Raw genomic sequence first — 21,509 nt, 5'->3', positions numbered from 1 at the left:
ACATGACTGCAGCTCGCTGGAGTGAGACATTGTTTTGTTTGTTGCATCTCTTGAGGCTGTTCAATTATACTCCTTGGTTCTTTTTTTGTGTAATCCAACGGTCAGACGGAGAGAAGATTGATGATTTGTCTTTGTTAATTTCCACTCTGCTGACTCGATGACTCCCCTTTCTCAGTGATACTAAACACACGCGTGCAAGTACACACGCTCGGTGAAAGTGCACACTTAAGCATAGACACCGTTCCCTGTAAGAATTAGTTTGCTCTCATGCACACACACACACGCGCAGCAGGTTCGCTTCTAAACTTGGTGTTTAATGGGGTGTGATACAATATATTGGGCTTGTCATTTTTCCTCATTTGATTTTGTTTCTTCTAATTTCATTTCAAAGTCGGAGCTAACAAAATACAGAGGCATATTACCTGTGAGATTATCTTTCTTCTTTCCTTTCTGTCGCTTTCCATCTCTCACTCTCCTCGTCTGCCTGGCTCGTGGGTGGGGGTGGAAGGCCAACAGTGTAAAAGTGTGGGTGGGCGGTTTTTAGCAGCGTGCTTTGACTTTACGTTATGCTGTGTTTTCAAGCGAGATGTTTCATTAAATGGCTTCAAACACAAATCTTCCACCTCAACGTTATCACTTTATTCGTTCATATCTGTGTTTTTTAATCCCCTCAACCCTCTCCCTACCTTTTCTTCCTCCTAATTCACTTCATCTCTCCCGACTCGCTTTATCTCCAGACTGTAGAGAACTGTGTTTGCATCCTGAGAAACCTGTCGTACCGTTTGGCTGCCGAGACGTCCAAGGGCCAGCAAGGGGGTTTAGAGGAGCTGGACGGCCTGCTTTGTGACGCCAACGGCCGCGACGGAGAGAGCTCTGGCTGCTGGGGCAAGAAGAAGAAGAAAAAGAAGGGGGCCGATCAGGTAAGGACAGACGTGATGATGAGTGTAAGGAAAATAACTATTATATAATTTGATGGAATGAATACAGTGAATGGAAAAATGTGCGTCCATACCTTAAAATATAGTTTTGGCTAGAATAGATTCAATGCTCTGGCAAAAGGTTTGTGGTACTCTACTGGAGAAACGAACACCACTCTTCCTCGTTTGGAGTATAGATGATGGCTGTGGAGAGCGCAGTCTACCACACCAGTCCATATTCTGTCATAGGTGGTCAATTTGGTTGAGATCATGTGACTGGAAAGGCCATATGAACCCTTGTGCCTTCTATGGAAGCCTCTCACTTGTTTATTCTGGATTTTACTCTAATTTGTCCCCCATCTGCATGTTTACACATGGGTGAAAAATGAAGACCTCTTTCATGATGAAGCAGGAACGCGGTGTGAGTGGTTGAAGTAGCCGTGCCTTCAACAGGGTTGTGTGTGGTAAATAATGGAAATCACACATCACAGAGTATTATGCATGCTGAGTTGAAAACCTTTGGCTTCTTTTATAATGTATTGGCTCATAAGCCAATACATGGGCCAAGAAGTTTTTTTCTTCACACTTTTTAACCAATCATTCTCAGTTGGATTTTGCTCTCCCCCTTCCCTGCGGTCTAGTCTCTTCTGCACTTTCCAAGTCTGTTAAGGTAGAGGTGGACTTCTCTCCATGGACGAGACTGCATGTTTTCCTGAAGTCAAAAGCACACTCTTAGACTATGTTGTGTGTATGTCAAAATTGTCCATGGGCCCAAATCCGAGGCACAAACACAGCCCGTACTTGCATCCTTAATACCCAACCATACTTAACTGGACTGATATTTGAGACCCAAACCACACCTGAGACCCAGAGCTTTGTTTTGTTTTATTTCATCCATTACTAGCCATTGGGTCTCCAAGCTAATGCAACTCATTGCTACACTGCCTCTTTTGCTCTTTCCAATTGCCGTTTGTGTCTTGAAACACCTGATACCCATATGCACAGACAGAGAGAGAGAGAGAGAGAGGAGAAAGGAAGAAATAAAGTTTTAATATAGTGCATTTTAAAAGCTTTACACAACAAAATGGCCAAAACTCTATCAGAACCTTTCTGAATTGGGTGGGATAGTAGAACTCTTGCTATGAGAGAGAGACACACACACACACACAATTCCAAGCACCCTCGATCTAGCATACGCTGACACACACACAAATAAAGAGACTACATCAATATTATAAGCAACTAAAAAAGATATTGCACCATACAAGTACTGCATAATAATTTCCATTCCACATAGCTCTGTACAAAACAACATCACATTCTATGTTTTTGGACTGTCCCTCTCTGTTGGAAGTCTAATTGCTGAAGCAACAAAGCGCTTCTGAATCTTGCTGCTCTTATTTTCCCATTCAGCATCCTTCCTTTGCCCCAATAGCTTAGTTGGAACCTGTAGCATAGAGTTTGAGAAGGGTCACTTCCCTGAGGATGCAATCAGCCTTACTCAGAATGAGATCTTTACACAACTGAGCAGCTGACATCTGGTCACATCCAGTGACGTGTATATATGAATCCCACTGCATTTCTTGGCAAGACCCGCCCTGCGTAGATTGTTGATGCAGAGACAATTGGTTGAGGTTAGGCATTGACCTCAAGTAGTTAGGGTCAGGATAGCCCATTGATCAGGGCATAAGACCTGAACATATCAGGTTACTGATACCTCAGCGAGAATGGACCCCTGGCTAATCCTAGCGCCTGAATGCTACACAGGCCGGGTCTTGCAGAGAAAAGCTGTGGGATTCATAATAACGCCCCAATGACCCCACACACCAACCTGATCATGCAGTGCAACCTATTTTGATCTTGGTTGGGCATGTTATCAAACACAAAAATAAGGCCAAAGGACAGGATGCTTGGTGGGATGGGCTTGTAAAACAGTTGCAAGACATTACAACCAAATCGAAACTGTACAGTTTCCCTTGGAAGAACATTCGCTGTTGTAGATTTTTGACATTTGCAGTTAACCTGAACCATCTCAGAAGCTGTCATTGGAAACTGTCTGGGAAAGGGCAGCCACTTTAAAGAAATACTTGGAAGGAGATTGCCCGAACCATCTGTCAATCAAACTTTGGACAAAGCCTGTCGGGAGAAGAACAAAAAACATCTTTTCCAATCAAGAGAAGCCTTCAGTGCCGCTCTAAGCTCTTCTTTCAAATGAAAATATTCTCCAGTTCTGATATAACTGATGCTATTGCAGCTTATACGCTAACCTCTTTAGGTTTTGAACGTGTCGTCTCGGACACACCTCACAGGATGCTAATTGGTCTATGCTCTGGCTTACCAGACACAAACATCACTTAAAGTTTGATTGGATGGATTTTTGTTTGATATATTATCCTGTGATTCTCACGTGATCTTGTGACATTGTGAGAATCCAGCTGTGATGCAAGATAACTTTGCAGTAGCACATTCATGGCTGGTCATCCATTTCTATCCCTAAGTATTTGTAAGTATTAACTCTTTTGATGGGTTTATTATTAACCTTGGTGAGTGGGACTTCACTTCTTCTACGTCTAAAATCTATGACCATGTCCATTGCTTTAGTCACATTGACCTCAGGAGAATTGCCAGAACACCATTTAATGTATAGTTCCCTATACCTCATCTTCAAAACCACCAAGACTGTATAATCTGAATACTTAAAAGAAGGTGTGAGTGGAGACACTCATTGGTATTCAGTGTATACAGTATGGGAGACAAAACACAGCCCTCTGGGGCTCCTGGATTTACAAACTTAAAAGAGGAAATGACTGTGTGGAATCTAACCTGCTGGGTACGATTCAGAAGAAAATCATTTATCCATATGAGCCTTGGATCAACCCATAGATCCAGCAGTTTGCCTACCAGCCGGTGGGGTTGGTGTTAGACGCACTGCTAAATTGAACAACCCAATTTTTACAAGACTGAGAGGTTGTTCAAGGTGTTCAAACATGCTGTTCTTCATTATGAGCAATGCATCCTCAACCCCCCGCTCTGACTAGTATGCAAACTGATAATGATCCAAGAATGGTGAATAGATGTTTTAATACTATCTGCTCAAAGCACTTCGTATGTACTGAGGTAAGGGCAACTGGGCACAGGTACAATCAAAGGCAGCGTCCACTGGTCAGGCAATCCTTTGAAAATGAGATGCAAGTTAATCAGCATATGACTGTAAGACCTTCCAGCCAATGTCATCCGGATTCTGAGATTTGCCAGCCTTAACAGGTTAAAACTGTGGGTATTCCTGATGCCACTAACTGGTAAACTCGTGGCTATATCAACTGCTTCGGCCTGCTGCGGCGCATAATTTACTCAAATCTACAAAAACAAATGGATCAAGTCATCATTCAATGGCTGCACGGTATGCGTTTAGGTTTATAACCTGTGATAATGTGTAGTCCCTGCCAGGCTTTCTTAGCGTTGTGGTTTAAAAAATGTGTTATTTTATTCTTGATTCTATTCTGTACATCTTTCCTTTCCTCTTTACTGCCTCTTGATTTGATTAGTTGTGAGAGACAGACAGGCACCGACGGAAAGAGGAGGCTCGGAGCCATAAGACTGGGTGAGAGAGAGAGAGAGCGAGAGACAAGGAAGTGATGGATAGAGAAACTGAGTGAGCGAGAGACTCAAGCAGTTAGACTGCAATGTAGTCTCCTTAATCATTTATTAGAGGTTAAGACAGCAAGGCGAGGGATCAGCACTGGAGCCTGAACTGGACCTAAACACTCCTAATGGATACTGGAACACACACACACTCACACACATAAATAGATAACATTGGTATTCAGATGTCTGACCAGATAACTTGAATGGGAATGTATCATTTATTTTACTGGCATTGTCAAGCTGCACACCTGCAACTTAATAACCTGATCCCCATAGCAGACAATGTGGAGCTCAAGCCGCAGTGAATGTGGCAGCTTTAGTGTTTTACGATTCTTTACCATGCAGGCACAGGATACAAACAATGATGTATGGAAATTCACATTCTTATAAAAATGTTTTTGTGTCTTGTACTGAAGGAAATACATTTGAAAATCTTTGATACACTTAATCATTGGAACCTTTTAGTTACACAAATTAACATCATACATTCAGATTTAGTGTGTAGGATGTCTGTAGGCAACAGAAAGTACATTACTGCGCAAGAGTTGATGCCTCTTGTTATACACACTTCAAACTAAAAAGACGCCTTTGATTTTATGATAAGAGAATCTATGTATAGACAAAAATATGCAGGCACGCACAGTCACACACAGTCACGCACACACACACACATACACACTCTACAGCACCTCTCTCAAGACGCACACTAGCCTAGTTTACCTTGAGACCAGGGGAGGAGGGAAAGCAGTAGAGCGAAACCGAGAAGGTCGATAGGGAGAGGAAAAACTGAGAACTGGAGAGAGAAGGATGGAAATAGAATAAGAAATTAGGGAGGGATGGAGGCAAGCAAGAAAGAAAGAAAGAGAGAGAGAGAGAGAAAAGTCAAGGGAGAGGGAGAAGGAATCAACAGGAGAGAAAAGGAGGGGGAGATATTAATGTCAAACAAGAGAGAAAGGAATGAAATAGAAATAAAAGAGGAGAGAGAGAAAGAGAGTTAGCTGTGGGTTCATGCCTACGGGAAAGAGGTCTGGGCATGTCACTCAACAAAGAGGTTCATACATCAAGAGACTCCATTGTAGTGGAGGTGAGGAGGAGGATGGAGGTAAAAGGGAATGGAGCTTTAGGTTTATTTTTCAAAGCAAATGTAGGAGTGAAACATTCCCTCATAGTCTCTGTTTTCACATGCATCTCTTGCCTTTCTATTTTGTTGCCCTTTCTCCCCTCCATTACCAATCTTTCCTACAAAGCATGTCGACAGGGAGCGATTTACTCAGCGTCTCTTTGACTTTTTAATAGGTCAGAGGGTACTGAATGAAGATGTAGTAATGCATGCACTTAGACGCATGAGAATACCCATCCACAGATATCTGTCTTTCATGAATATTGCAAATATGGAATCAGATGAATTTCCAAATGCAAAGGGGATGAGTAGGGAAACTGAATGAATGCTGCTTAGGTATGTTAAGTGAAGGCTCACCAACATTTCTTCAACATTAAGTGCTTTAAACAGGGGGTGACTCCTCTGGTTGCAAAAAGAAGTCCAATTGTCTATAAGTAAGAAAATGAAGCTACTTCTCACTTGATTTATTACATCAGTAAACATTGTAATGAGTTTATGGTCTCTATCAGTTTCAAGTCTTCTTCAACACAGCATGATGTGCAGTTTGTAAAGTATGGTCCCATTTAGATTAAAATAGATGATAAAGCAGGGTTTGCTTTAGGGTGTGGCCACCTTGTGTTTGACAGGTTGCTACCACGGCGTTGTCCGATTTTGGAGTTGGCCGTGTTTTCGACTTGCGACTTTCCCTGTGTGTTTCAGTTCATGAACGGTGCCTTCTGCCTCTTTTACTCGCCACAAGGACCATTTACCTGCATTCAACCAAAGAATTTCTATGAAATCCTACATTTGAATGCAGAGTCTGTTTATAGAGATAAGACCGCCAGTGGTTAGCATCTCACCTTGCTTAACATAAAAATGATTAACTCTGTCTCCTCGTTCACAGTGGGATGGCGTGGGCCCCTTTCCGGACACAGCGGAGCCTCCCAAAGGGGTTCAGATGCTGTGGCACCCCACCATCGTCAAACCCTACCTCACCCTGCTGTCTGAATGCTCCAACCCCGACACCCTGGAGGGAGCAGCCGGGGCTCTGCAGAACCTGGCCGCAGGCAGCTGGAAGGTAACGGCTAGGTTTGAAATGTTTCCCAAACGCTTTGCTGTCTTTTTTGTTCACTTCACTTTTTTTTGTCACACATAAATTGCCCAAGAGTATAATCATGTATACCGAAAACCACATGCAAGCACTGGTGTTGCAGGTAAAGATAGGAAACTGTAAATGTGTTCATTTATACCCATTTAATTGTCCATTCGTATGAAAGAAAGGGATTCATTTGTCTTTTCTCCGCCGTGCATTAAATGCAACAGCAAACAATTGTACATCAATTATTTGTGTGGATAAACCACAGATTAAACAGTATTCATATCGTAAGTAAGACAAACTACCGTGTGTGTGTGTGTGTGTGTACATGAATGTGTGTGTGCAACTGTGTGATTATGTGTGTAGGCTACCTATCTGATGACCGAGTCCTTTTTTTGAAACTCTCACAGCCTGTGACCAAGAACTGCTCTGCACCCAGCCCTCTGTGCCATTGAAAAAGCGTCCTTTCACACACACAATGATGTAGTACAGTACATAGCTCTGGCTAAGTAATGTGGTAGAGATAGATTCATAGAGAGGGATGGATTTTTGCAGGATGGGCAAATATAAATCGGAATGACCTTGCTGAGTAAAAAATATAATTTCCATGGCAGGAATATATCCATCAAAAAAGTTAACAAAGTGTTTAATATCAACAAGGACACCAAGACAGGTTGGGCGTGTGCGAACAAAATGCAACCTTGATCACCTGGTTCCAGTTCAGTTCAGGCTTGATACAAATCCAAAGGCTGATTCGGTTGCAGCAAATGCCACAGAGTACAGAGGATAAACAACTCGAAAACTCAATCAGTTGGAATAGTGTTCTATTTGCTCACTACACCATCCTGCTGACTTTGAAATATTTCGAGCACAAGCCCATGTTTTGTGTGTCCTTATAGTATATAATATTGTTTAGCAGCAATGCAATTACTGTAATAATGTAAAGGCTCCAAGCCTGAGCACACCAGGGAATAGAGCCAAGGTTCAACAGCAGCTGACTGATGGAAACAGCTAGATGGTCATAATGTATGAGTCATGCGGCAATATTGGAGAAATTGGTGAAGGCAGCTTTAGCCTTGAGGGAGGTGTGTGGGGCTAAAAGGCAGAAGGTGTGAGGGCTTAATCTGGGAATGACCTTGGGAAACTGCGTCAGGCATTGTTGGTTGTAAACAGGCTGTGTGAGAATGTTGATGGACATGTTTATGTGCTCAATAATGCTCAGTCAAAAAGGTTAGCTTACTTTTGCTGTACATGAAAAGTTGAACTGATTCAGTTAACAGACGAGTTAGCGCGCTGTGGTTGAGAGGGATGTCTCTGTGGTTCTGGAAATGTGTGTGGGAGTTGTGTGTGTGTATCTGTTTTTGGTTTTTGTGAGTTTCCATTGCTGGTGGAATGGACAGAGAAACAGAGCGGAGATGATGGCAGAGGAGGCTATAGAAAGCCAAGGGAGAAGGAGGCAGGTGGTCTTCAGGAAATCCCATTATCTATTTTGGGGTCTTACTGCGTGCGTGTGTGTGCTTTGCTGTGTCTCCTCTCCTGACTTTGAGAATAGTGCTGGAAACAGTTTCCAAAGAAGCTGTGTTCGCGTACTGCTGACTCCCTCTACGTTCTGCTCACTAAGCTCTTGGTTAAGACCGTACGGTAAATACATTATGATCCTTTCCCTCAAAGGGTGAATTATTTCCTAAAATGATTATTTGAACCATAGTTTGCCCCTTTTGGTCTTTAAGAAAAACAATTATGTGTTTTAACCTTAACATACCTTGGATATTCTTTTCGCTTACTAATATCTATTCTTGGGTGCTGTTTGGCACATCCCCATTGTTCTACAGTTGACCCACAAGGCGGCACCACTTTAGCCGTTTAGGGTCGAGCGGTAGTCCATTTAAGCGTAGCTTGATAGTTATTGAGGGAGGACAGAGTGGTGTCCAAGCTCAAAACTCTCCTCTATCGTTCGTGTAATTTTCCCTCTCACAGTATATCACTTGAGAGTCAGTGTAATGCCTCAGCCCCTCTCATATTAACCCTGGATAACATCTCCCACTCCACAACCGTCGTGCTTTGTCTGTCTCTATTTTTCCTTTTTCCTACTGCAACCACTTTAACCCCAATCTGTTAGTTTGTCTGTCTGGCTAAAGAAAGAAAGAAAGAAAGAAAGAAAGAAAGAAAGTAGTCAGCATAGTGATGATAAGACAGTGGAGGAATACAAATGCGTGCATTGAAAATAACCTATTACACAATGCACAGGCATGCTGAGTTCCTATTAAGGGAACCAAACAAGTGTCACAAGCAAAAGAGAATCATTTCCGTATTGTTGCCATGCCCTGCCTTTTGTTTATGCTGTGTGGATAATTGTAATTGCTGTCGCCTCGTAAAAACTAGGTTTTACAAATAGAAATTTTCTTTACTTTCTAGATCCTGAAAATGCTGCAAATTGTCACAAAACTCCAACAATCTTCCTGTTTCATTTCCACCACAAATACACAGTGGGATTGTTTTTTTTATACTATTGCCAGGCTGCTATTCATGCAATAACATGTTTAGCTATCTAACAGCCTTCCCTCTGATTTCTCCCTGCCAGTGGTCGGTGTACATCCGGGCGGCTGTACGTAAGGAGAAAGGCCTTCCCATCCTGGTGGAGTTACTGAGGATAGACAACGACAAGGTGGTGTGTGCCGTGGCCACCGCTCTCAGAAATATGGCCCTGGACATCAGGAACAAGGAGCTCATTGGTGAGTACTGATAAACGCTTTTCCAATTATGATTCTATTCGTTGGTGAAGCATCCCCCCCCCCCCCCCCCCAACTGTTACATGAAATCATTGCCTGGATCACTGTCATTTTGAATCTTGATGAAGTTACATGAATTTGGACTCCTGCCCTGTAATGCTCAGTTGTGGTCTCTGTTGTAGGTTTGTAAAGAGTAACCTGAAGGCCATTTACATCTCTAATTGCATTCTCTCGTATCCGTTCCACTTTGGTCGGTTTCTAACGCATTGCTCTTGTTTACTGTATGCAAGCTTGTGTTAAGTGGTGTAAGTCAAGGGCAAAGAGCCTGTAGCCAGTTGCTCCAATTAGAAGTAATTCAACACTAATGCCAGCCTGTAGTCACCTCGGAATAACATAGTATGACGGCTCACCTGGCTTCCTCCACCATGCTAGCCAGGAGCACAACTTTGGAGCTGCTGGGGGATTTTGGCACATTAAATTCATTGTCAATGATTTACACCATTAATTGGTAATCACAAACTAGGATCAAGTCTACACAATGAGCTGAAACTTCAAATGAGCTTTTACAGGGCTCAACAGATGTCAAACGTTACGATGCCATGATGGTCGAAGTGTGATAGTTGCTGAGGCTACTGCAATATAGTTGTCTTTTTTTTTCTTTTTTCTGACTAGTGGATGAAGCCATGCGTTATAATTTAATTAACAAAGGGCCACGTTGTGTTTGTTGTGAGAGAATTAGGCTAATGAGGGAAGTCAATAGAATAAACTGGTAGAACATGTGAAGTTAAGAGAGAAAGTCTGAAAGGAGAGGAAGATAGATATTGTAGCAGAAGATATGATCAAATCAAAGGCTTGCATTGGGCTTTAAAAAGCAAGTGTGGGTCGAACAGACGGGCAGCATCACCACACAGGGACTAGGGATCACTGGTTAACCTACAACAATAAGACACTTATTGTTGATGATGAGTGTTTGGATGAGTGTTTCTTTCTGCGCCTACAAATCTGTTTGAGTTTGGGTGTGTGTATAGTATGGGCGCGTGTTACAGCAACCTTTCTGTCTGTGGTTTCTCCGAGTTTCTCGGCTTCCTGGTGGGCTCAGTGGTTTCTATGGCAACCCTGCTACCCTCAGTCTCAGGCGGGGGCTTCTGGAGCCTCTCTGGGTCTTTGCCAGAGTGTTGTAAGGACGACCAGGAATGCTGCCGGCAAAGCTCAATACGCCCATACAGGGATGGTCTGTCTGGCGCAAGCAGCAGATTACAGGATGATTGAGGCCTTTGCTAAAAATAAATGTCTCAGCCTGATTTGATTGGCTTTTGCTTCTTGTTTGTTTGTTTTTACTCAATGCACCTGCTGTTGAATATAAAGTTAGGTGGCGGAGAAATCCTCACAGGGGCGTTCATTTCTTTTTTGAAGCCCAGCGCTGGCATTATGTTTTTGGGTTGTACGTCCGTCCTTCTGGTCCATTCTCGTGAAACGCTATATCTCAAGAACCCTGGAGGAAATTTCTTTGGCACAAACATCCACCTGAACTTAGATTTTTTTTTATCATCATCATTTAATTAAATGCATTTTCATTCCATATATCAACTCAAACAGAATTGTCGCTGCAGTGTATTAGTGATTCCGCTGCCACCAACCAGGTAGAGTTTATAAATGTGTAATGTTTGATGAGATTGGTTTCATTAGGGTGTTGTAATATTACATGGGCAAAATGCTGATTCAGCTGCCTTAACATTACGTTTGACTGAGTCATTTTCTCTTATTAAAATAAACGACTCATTTGAATACAATTAAAGTCAAAGTCAAAATACGGACATGATTTATTCAATTCTCTCCTTTGACCTTTTACGGTCTATGTTTTGCTCTGGAAATCATTAACATGTTTTCATTTAAATATGAGAGGTAATTGGTCAATTTTAACATTTAAAGTCTTTTATTGTCATTAGCAGAGAAAGATAAAGAGGAGAGCTGTGGAAAGAGAGGTAGACTCTGTAATGCATTTGTGCCTCATAGACAGAAAGGCAAGCAAAACACACAGGCATGATTGAATAAAGTAATTACATACAAATTCCCTGGGAAAATCAATTGAAATGTTTTTTGGCATTTTCATTTGAATACACGCTTGACTGCTGCAGGGTAACAGGGTTTAAGGCCTGCGTGTGATTAGCTCTCACAGTGTTATTTCTGAGAAAATAAGACAGAGATAGGGTGATGGAGGCAAATAAAGATACTGTATATAATAGAGAGAGAGATAATTAGGGGCATTGCAGATCATCCTGTAGCGATCAGGAAGGCGTTGACAGATTTGATTAAAAATAGATACACTGCTGCAAATAAACTGAGATCTTGAGGGAAATTGTTGTCATTTTGCAGTTAACATAAAACATACTATTAACCGTCTAATCTAGTTAATAGGTTACTGTGACACAGGAAGTTTTTGATTCAATTTGGTTAAAATATTCAAAAAACAGATGAATTAAAGCTATGTTAAGCCATTTAAACTGGCCAAAAATCACATTCTCTCTTATGCCAAACATTTCTCATTCCTCATGTGAAATGTTTAGCTTTGATTTCTGTCTTTGTGTGTTTTCCAGCCTTTTAGATTGTCTGCCCCGCCCTGATTAGTCTCCCAACAAATGAAAACAATATCAGCTTTTATTGCTCGATGTTGCACTGGTAATTTGTGTCTCTTTTTGGCTACGATTTTATATGAACCAACACTGTTGTGGTTTTACTGCCTGGCAAACATCAATAATTAGCTTAAAGCAGATGGAAACTGCATGGAGCTGCTGGATGGGTTGTTGATTCAGGGAATAAGACAGTGATGGCAACCTGGCGCTGTTTATCCATCAGACGTTATTAAGATCTCATAAAATTGATCAGTATCAGTGGAATAAATCATCAGTTTACATTCAGAAGCAGCTGGCACATCAACTTCTCTTCCTAAGTGTCGAGACATCCGCATGGTAAATGAGCCAGAAAGCAACAGTCAGAGTTAATGACACACAATGTCACAGAAACACAGAAAGCCTCCGAGATGAAGAGGGAAAATGGAGGGAGGAGGAGAAAAGTGAGAGGGATCAGTCAGGGTTGAGCCTTTGCTCTTGGCAAGGTGGGATTTGATACATGTCGACAGAAAAGAGGTAGAGGCCAGGCACTCCCAAGAGACAAGCCCCATTTGGCCCATGTTCACAAGCTTTATTCACCACAGTGACTCCGAGTCAAAGGCATTTTTCTTCACACCGCGCACTTCTGCAAAACAACCGTTTAACCAGAAGAAACAAAGCGATTTCACAGAGCAGTTTGTGGGGCTTTGTCAGATTCAAGTTCCACCTAATTGTAATACCATTGTGCATGGCTAATCTAGAGTAAATCACCTCTTTCTAAAAATGAAAAACCAAATCTTCATGCTATAGTGTGTCATAAGCTGTTAGTGTCGGTGAGTTTGGCAGCATCAGCGTGGGGGGAATGGGGGTTTGCTCGGCAGAGTGAGCGGAGATGAGAATCATTTTTCGCTCGCAATAACCTCGGAGTGTCAAAATCCTCTGGAAAAGCGCTGGATGGCAGCGAGACAAGGAAGAGGGAAGGAGCAAGAGAGGTACAAGACTAGAGGAGGAAAGAGGAAAAGAGCAGAGGGAGGCCTAGTCAGGCTAGGCAGACTGAATAAGGGTGGAAGATGAAAGTGAAGAGTGAGCTAAAGACCTACTGTAACCACATATGTATGCTTATATTCCAATCTCTCTGTAATGGGATTTAGGGGCATATTGATGTCACTGAAAATCATGCCTCTCATCTGTCAACGTTTTTTTGTCTCTCTCCTGATTTCACCTCATTCATAATTTTTGGATTTGCATAATGTACTGTATGCCTGTGTAGCAATAAATGAGTCCCATTCACTGCTGCAGCGTCTGTCAGCGCAATTCTTCCCCATTTACTTACAGATGGTAATTTGACACACATGAATTGGGAGCAGCACTGGAATGACAAAATGACGCTGTGTTTTTTTTTTTTCAAACACAGCACCCATTTACTAAAGGCTCCCATAAACACACATGCAGTGCCCGCAACCAAAACCAAGCCAGAATTACTGTTTAATGGAAAAAAGTGATTAATTAAAAATCTCTATTAATTTAAGACAGTTAATGAATTAATGTAATGTTTTGTATGAAGTGACTGGTTCCAACTACTACTTAATTGAGTTTCTGGATTCTGTAGTAAGGGTTTAATTTAAATTCCAAACATGAAATCCTAATGCGAAGTCCTGCAGTGTACTGGGGATTGCATTGAATATGTAATCTATAGTAATGCAAAGTTGGATGTGAAAGCTTTTGAGTGACGCTTTTTAAAACGCTTTATGAAAATATTGCTTCAGGTTATTTAAGTGTCTCAAAGTTAATCCTATCGTATTACATTTGATTATATATCAATCAAATCAATGATTAGGGAATCAAAACATTGAGACTTTTAAGCATGAGTGATATTCACTCAAGAAGAAGCACAGAATTATTTTTCTAGCTTGACACAGAGACATCAAGAAACCCGAGAGCACTGATAACCCGTTTCCTCTGCTTACTGGTTGCAGAAGACACCGTAACTTGTTTTTTGACTGTAGTAAGAAAAGCAGTACTGATGATCACATATTCTAAAATGATGAATAATGATAAAAGCAAAAGCAAAACGTTAAAACTTCAAAGAAAGAAAATGACTCGTCCACTTCCACCTTCTCTACATTTCTCCTTTCTTCTTCTCTTTCTCCCTCCGTCACCCCTGTCGTCGTGTTTCTTTGTCTTCTTCTCTGGTCACATTACACCTCCTATTGGTTAAGCCCCCGTTCCCACTCTCCTCATTTTCACTTTACAATGTTATGCCCACCTTCTTGTCCACAACATGAATATTAACCCCATTTTTCTCCATCTCATTCTGCGTCTTTGTTTTCTTTTTCTTCCTCCTTCTCCACCTCTCGTCCCTTTATTCCACACCCACCCCTCCCTCTCCGTCTCCTCTCCGTGTCATTTCAGACATGAGCTCATGCCGCCTCTCCTTCCCTCTCACGCAGTCTCTCGCTCTTTGTGTCTCGCATTGATGACATCATGATTGCAAATGGGTGTGTATTGCGTGAGTGTGGCCCCTGTTAACACCTGGGTTGGGTTGATCCCATCACAAGTGGACGGCTCTAAGTACGAATGCAGTACAAATAATCACGTACATCATTTATTTTTGCAAAGACCAAATGAGTTGTTTTTATACACAGAAAACTCACGGCTTCCAAGCCTTTAATCGAAACATTTTATTCACACACATACACACTCACAAACACCAACACATTCTAGTACCGTATTTTTCGCACTATAAGGCGCACTTAAAAGCCTTTCATTTTCTCAAAAAACGACAGTGCGCCTTGTAATCCGGAGCGCCTTATATATGGATCAATTGGTTAATTGGTTGATCCATACTGGTTGTACACGGCGCTCTGTCAAAATGTTTCAGTACGACTGGTAAACTACAAAGCCGCACCGCGGTAAACACCGGTACTGTGCTTACTCCTAGTCCAACACCACTTGTGTGTGTATAAAGACCCCAAAATGGCACCTTTCAAGAGACACGCTTACGACGCTATTCTATTCTATGCGCCTTATAATCCGGTGCGCCCTATATATAAAAACAGTTCTAAAATAGGCCATTCATTGAAGGTGCGCCTTATAATCCGGTGCGCTTTATAGTGCGGAAAATACGGTACATTTAAAGGTTGCGCTAACAGGGGGAGCATGACAATTATGTGCTTACTTTGTGGATTCCTGGCCACACCAAATATTTTCAGATCGCCAGAGAATGTCCATTTTCTGTTTTCCTCACCCGCGCCAATTTTTACACATTTTGCAGTCCCTGTAAACAGATTGCACTGTGTTGAGCTTAATCAACTTTGGGAAGCTAGCGGGCGGAAAGACAGAGTGGCCTAGTCCCACTGACTCACGCGAAGTTGACACACTTCTCGGTCCCTGTTGCAGTGGTATTTTACGAAATGTCTGTGTCGCCTTCAGAACGAATCTCTTGTGTGTGAGGGTCTGGCATGTCTTTCATCAGCACACTTTGTTCTCTCGTGGCATCCTCCGTCCTCCACTGTGCCAGACTGGGAGCACGACAGACAGAGAAATAGAAACAGAGAGCAATGAAGAGAAATAGAGCGGGAAAGAAAGGGCTGTCATGAGATATATGAGGTTTTTTTTTAACTACAACTAGTCATCATTGAGAAGCTGTACAGTGTAACTTTATCGAGCCACCACAATGGGAATGCTCTATTCATCGTCACTGTGAGTGTGTGCATGAATACCGGAGGTTCATGTACAGGCATCTACGTATTCCCAAGCCGGCATCTTCTCCTCCATGACAGTAAAATCTCTCTCGCTCTCTCTCTCTCGCTGTAAACCTGTCACCCATAGACATCAAAGAGGGACACAGAGGGTGAGATATAACTGGTGTGAAAAGCACCAAACACAAGACGGCAGAATATTTTATGACAGGGAAGCGACGACATGCTGCTTCCAATTTACCTCCATTTCTGGCCTGCTTAAACCTGCTGCGCTTCATCTGTTTGTACTCTCCTCTGCATTATTTATTAATTTCTATATTTATTTATTCATAAGCTAAAAGGAATACACCTCACATTGCAGCGTGGGAGCCAGACTGTCTTCGCGGGTCATTTATATCTATTTTAGCTTTATGAGAATGTGAGGATCTTGATAATTGGTGTGTGTGTGTGTGTGTGTGAGTGTGTGTATGTTAGTAATATTCCTACTTCTTTGTGGCTCCTCTCCAAATGAGCCCATGATTCAGAACTCATTATAATACTTTAATTATTTTATGATTTGTATTTAAGTAAGGGGGAAGTAAGTAAAATTGGTGCCCATAAAAGGCCCCTCCCTTCCCCTTAATGACAACACTGATGATTCAGAGTATCTCCAGGGTTTGTGTGTTGTTATAATTCAGGTGTATTGTCTTAACACTTGTTGAGGCTGACATCCAAGGACCATAACTTTCAAGTTTTCAATAAAGAAATATTCCCACTGAACGGAATCCAGACCCCTGTTGCTGTGAATCTGGCGCCCCCTGTTGATGATGTGATGTACTACTGATTAAATTACCCCCAGGAAACTCACACAGATAACACAAAGGCACTGAAACACTCGTTTTGTCACTGAATATTTCAATGTGGCAGCTGTGACACGTTATTATACAGTATATAGTTCATATTAGCTGATGTCAAATCAACACATTGTGGGAACAGCGTTTTAATTGCTTCACCTGTTAAGACAAAGATAGTTTTCACACATGGTATTCACCTGAATATATAGAGACAGAAGCTTTTGTAACCAGTTAGAATGCAGCAGCCCACAGAGGGGACATCAACCCAGTCACTGATAACCTTTATTCTCAGACGGTTGGACGCCACAACCAATCAAGGCGTTTTCATCTTTCCCCACATCTCCCTGAGACAATTACCTCCAATTTTACTTCGATAACACTCTCCCTTCTCCGTCAGTAAACAATCAAATCACTCGATTGTTGAGGGTAATTGGATCTCTTTAAATCAAATCAGCCATTATGGCCCTGATGAAGCATGGCCTGCTCAGCGGAAGTTAGCGACACATGAGGGAATGCGGCCCAGGAATACATTACCATCTCTGCCTCCCAGGTGAAGATGGCTATATTGGAGGAGTTGTGTAATACAGGTTTATTAGACTGTGCAGTGATCAGCGCAGGGCTTGTTTCTCTCCTTGAGGACATGTTCCAGGTGTGGCTCACATTTCAGTGACAGAGAAAGAAGATGAGGGGAGATTGCACTCCAGCATGTAGAGGTGCTGTCTGTGTCACAGTAGGACTTTAGAGTAGAAGGAGTCGCTACCTACTCGTAAAAAATACATTTGAATTTGCTCCACGGCTTATTCCTTTCCTTCCTGCGTCACCTATGATCACCGTGAGGTGACAGGAATAGTTCTTCCATGAGGTTTCCGGCTTTGACACGTAGCTGGGCTTCTGGTTGTATATGTACTACAGTATGCTGATTGGTTATACTTTCTATTCAGCTGTACTCATTTCTCACAAATTTAGATTAATCATCAACTAAATACCGAAAACTTAAATGTGGCCTTGAGAGAAAAAAATTGTATATTTAGTTGTAATTAAAAATAAAAATAAAAATAAAAATGTCTTCATCAGGGTAATGAGAACATCAAAAGATTTTGCTTTTAATTAAGATGTGTTAAATTTTGCATTGACATTAGGAAAGTGCTGCAACTCCCTCTCGTTTATATGAATCTATAATTTATCAATACGCTACTTGCAGGCTCTGGTGTCATAGATGTAGGAAAGAGGCCAGATTGTATTGGTGTGGTGTCTGCACACAGCTTTGCTTTAGTATATTTAAGTTTGGCCTTTGCTATTTATTTTTGTATGTAGTATTAATATTCCTTCTATGATAAAACTCTAAAACCCCAAGAGACAAAAAAATGACATTGCGAGGTTCAAATTAGAAAAAATTCTCAAGTGTTTTACAAAAACATCTCACATCAAAACTAACCAAAAAAAATATCCCCAAAAACAAAAACAACCAACCAGGAAGCCAGATAATGAGCGATGTGTATGTTCACGCGAGACATGTGTTGGGGTGCAGACATTGCTGTATGTGTGTGTATTGTCAAGGTGAGGTGCGTGTGTGTATCTGAGGCATTCAGTCATGCTTCTTAGCACTCAGTAATTATCGGTCTACCTCTAACAAGGTGTGTTATTAAAAGGGTTGGAAATAACAAAGACCTCGCCGTTTCATTCTTCAGCTATGAAGGCGTTTCACATTGCATTCGTCTCAGCACACGCTAATGTGTTTGCAGGCTAATTCTTCTCTTACTTTACTTGGTTTCTCTGTCCTTCAGTCATTCCTTTTGTTCCTCTTCTTCCTCTTTCCCGTCTCTCAAACATGGCTGACTTCTCTGCTGTTTCCCCCTCCTCCTTCAACCTCGCTTCCTGTCTCTCCTGCCATATCATCTTCTCTGTTAAGCACTTGCCCCCTGTGGGAAGAATGTGATGACGTTGCGGAGACTGATAGGGATATGCATGCACACACCTGTGTGGACACACACACCACACACACGCAAGCATATTTCAGGGAAATGCTGACAGCAGTTTATCAGAGCATCTGCCTGTAAGCAGAAAATACTACAAACGCATCTAATAGGATGCCTCCAACAGATTCAACATGTTTGTGTATAGTCTTCACCCACGTTTTATTATTACTTAATTCCCTACAGTCAGTTAAAAAATGAGACACTTTATCAGTTAGTCACTCAATCATTCACACAGTAAATTCTCTGGCAGTCAGTCGGTAAATAAGCCAGTCACTCACTCGGAAATTAGTCCGATCATTAAATCAAGAAAGAAAGTAAATTAATCAGTCAGTCATCAGCCAGTGAATCAGTCAGGAAAATAGTCAGTCAAATAATGAGTCTCCCTCTTAGGATGCAGCTTCATTTTGTCCTCACAGCCAAAAGACAATGACCGCTTAACCTCTGTTCAGCCTGCCAGCCTGAGATAACACTTGGCCAATTAACTACCAACTCTATCCTTATGGAAAGAGTTAGCATCAGTGTGTGTGGGTGTGTGTGTGTGTGTGTGTGCGCGCTTGTGTGTGTGTGTGCTTGCAGACCGATGCAGGAGTGGGTTGTTGAATCTGACTGTGTATACAGTGTACAGTATATGTTGTACGTGTGTGTGTGTGTGTGTGTGTGTGTGTGTGTGTGTGTGTGTGTGTGTGTGTGTGTGGGTCTTTTTGTGTGTGTGATTCCATAACCATATGAGCTGACAGCTTGTCTCTCATGGCTGTTGTTCAAAGTGATCTTTTGAGCTATTTTTGCTTCATGTCTTGATCAAAATAAGGTAATAGACTGTTAGAAGATAACAACTTTGAAGGGTTTTAATAATCAGAAGCCTCAAAACTTTGAACGGTAATAGGAGTAATAAAAAAAGAAAAAGCAATAATGGGGATTTTTAATGGACTATAAATTAGCAGCTATAGTACTGCACAAAAAAATGAATAATCCATCAAAAGATATTGTTGCTTATCACTGACATATGACTGACTGACTCACTGTGAAGGAATAAAAAAATGAAATTTCTGCAGAGCATTTATAATACAGAATGTGTTTTTTCATTTAAGAAGTAGTCGCACCATCTCAAAACCTGGCGTTTAAAGCGTTACTATTCTGAAAATGAATGAATATTTGGTAGTTATGATCAGGACTGATGTTGGTTAACTTGGTCAAAGTGGAAAATAATATTGATATCTTGTATTTTTAAAGCTATTAAACTAGAGGACGTATTTGTCCTCAAAGGTACCAAGACGGAGTTTTTTATAAATCTGAGCGAAAAATAACAATGCACTAAAATCAATGTTACTAATCATTGACATATCCAAGCCTCTGATAATCCCTCACAAACAAATGGAAACAAATTAATTTTGTGTTTTTTTTAATAGAAAGTCACATTATGTAATCAGGCTGGCATTTAAAGGGTTGAAATCCCCAAAATAAACAAACACTTGGTAGTGATGATCAGGACTGATGTTAGTTGAAAGATTTAACACAGCGAAAGTGGAAAATAATATTAATATATAATAGTTTTGTCCTCTAACGACACCAGAGCACGTTTTGTTCAAAGTGGGGCACAAGGGTTAATAAAGAATTGTAGACTTCCGTCTCCATGATAACACTGCTACATGTCACGAGCAATCAAGCGTTGGATTCACAGGTATTTTTTTCCAATATCCATCCAATAGTCCATCCAATAGTGTCAATGTGATGATTGTAGAGCTGTTAATGAGGCTGTTATTAAAACTGATACCATTACCAGTGGACACCATAGACGCCATCTTTTTTATGTTGCAGTTGGAAAATCCACCGATTGCGACAGCGAAATGTATATGTATGATTTCAAGTTTTTTTTAAAGTCTAAGTAATTTCCAAAGAGCTGATCTCTTTAGTTTTCATCAACAAACACAGGAGGAAATAGAGCATTTGTTGGGAACTATTTTCAGCGGTGGACGAATCCACACTTGGTGCTCTTGAGTCTGGTTAGGGTTTGTATGAGGGATTGGATCCAAATAAACTACATGATGATGATGATGCAGGAACAACAGTGAGGCTCACTAATGTGTTTTAATGGAGCTCTGTGGCTCATAATTAAACAAGTACTAATTAATGCCTCCTACAGGTATTTAACCCTTGTGCCTCACTAGGGGCTTTTGGGGATTTTTCATTTAATGATCATTTTGTTTCTGTTAATGCATATGTCAAAAATGTAGTACGGTTGTGAGTTTTTTTTCCCAAATTTTGGGATTCAATAATAAGTCTGTAATAAATGGTGTAGCCAAAATACACACAAAATGTCCCCATTGGGACCCATTAAAACCAGCATGTTTGATCCCACGGCCATCACAGTATAAAATCATACATTCTTTTATCTCAGAGCAAAATTGTAGTTTTTACTATTTTCCACCATATTGAGCTATTTTCTCATGTTTGCCTTTTGAGAAAAAGCGATGAATGCTCAGATTCCGTCCTTTGTGTTCATTGCAAAGAGTAATAAATGTAATGGTCCACTTTAAGGTGATACGACAATGGATTCAACGCTCAGTGAAGCACTTCCGGTTTGTATCTACTTTATCCGAACCAGCACTTCTGTGTAGGACTTTTGAAAACATTTGTAAAATTCAAAAGGAGATGGTGACTCACAGTGGACAGTTTTGTGTGGACAATCTGGCATGCACTCACACCGTTTTAAATGGCATGCTTCAACATGCCTCATAGATGGCCGACTGATTCATTTGTGTGGAGATGCTCTGTTGATATAAGTGCACCTTCTTGATGTGCATCAGGGTAAGAGGGCTCGTCCTAGCCGTACTATTGAGTGGGTTTTATTGGCTCATTAATTCAACAATCACCTCTGCATCCAAATTGATGGTTCTTCACCTCGAACAT

At 41.3% G+C, this 21,509-nt stretch overlaps 1 protein-coding gene across 2 annotated transcripts in view; it reads left to right on the top strand.

Annotated features, from left to right (window-relative positions):
• Positions 1–21,509, top strand: part of ctnnd2a (catenin (cadherin-associated protein), delta 2a) — a 191,463-nt gene that overhangs the window by 150,895 nt on the left and 19,059 nt on the right. For both annotated transcript variants that reach the window (XM_076080665.1, XM_076080664.1), the window contains exons 16-18: positions 738–920; positions 6,566–6,739; positions 9,339–9,489. In XM_076080665.1, the coding sequence (XP_075936780.1) occupies positions 738–920; positions 6,566–6,739; positions 9,339–9,489 (508 nt within the window). The remainder of the gene's footprint in view (positions 1–737; positions 921–6,565; positions 6,740–9,338; positions 9,490–21,509) is intronic.

This window comes from Anarhichas minor, unplaced genomic scaffold (genome assembly GCF_050575085.1).
Source record: "Anarhichas minor isolate MPS153535 unplaced genomic scaffold, ASM5057508v1 ptg000074l, whole genome shotgun sequence".
NCBI lineage: Eukaryota > Metazoa > Chordata > Actinopteri > Perciformes > Anarhichadidae > Anarhichas > Anarhichas minor.
The sequence above is the reverse complement of the archived record's forward strand: the minus strand, read 5'-3'. Positions and strand labels throughout refer to the sequence as shown.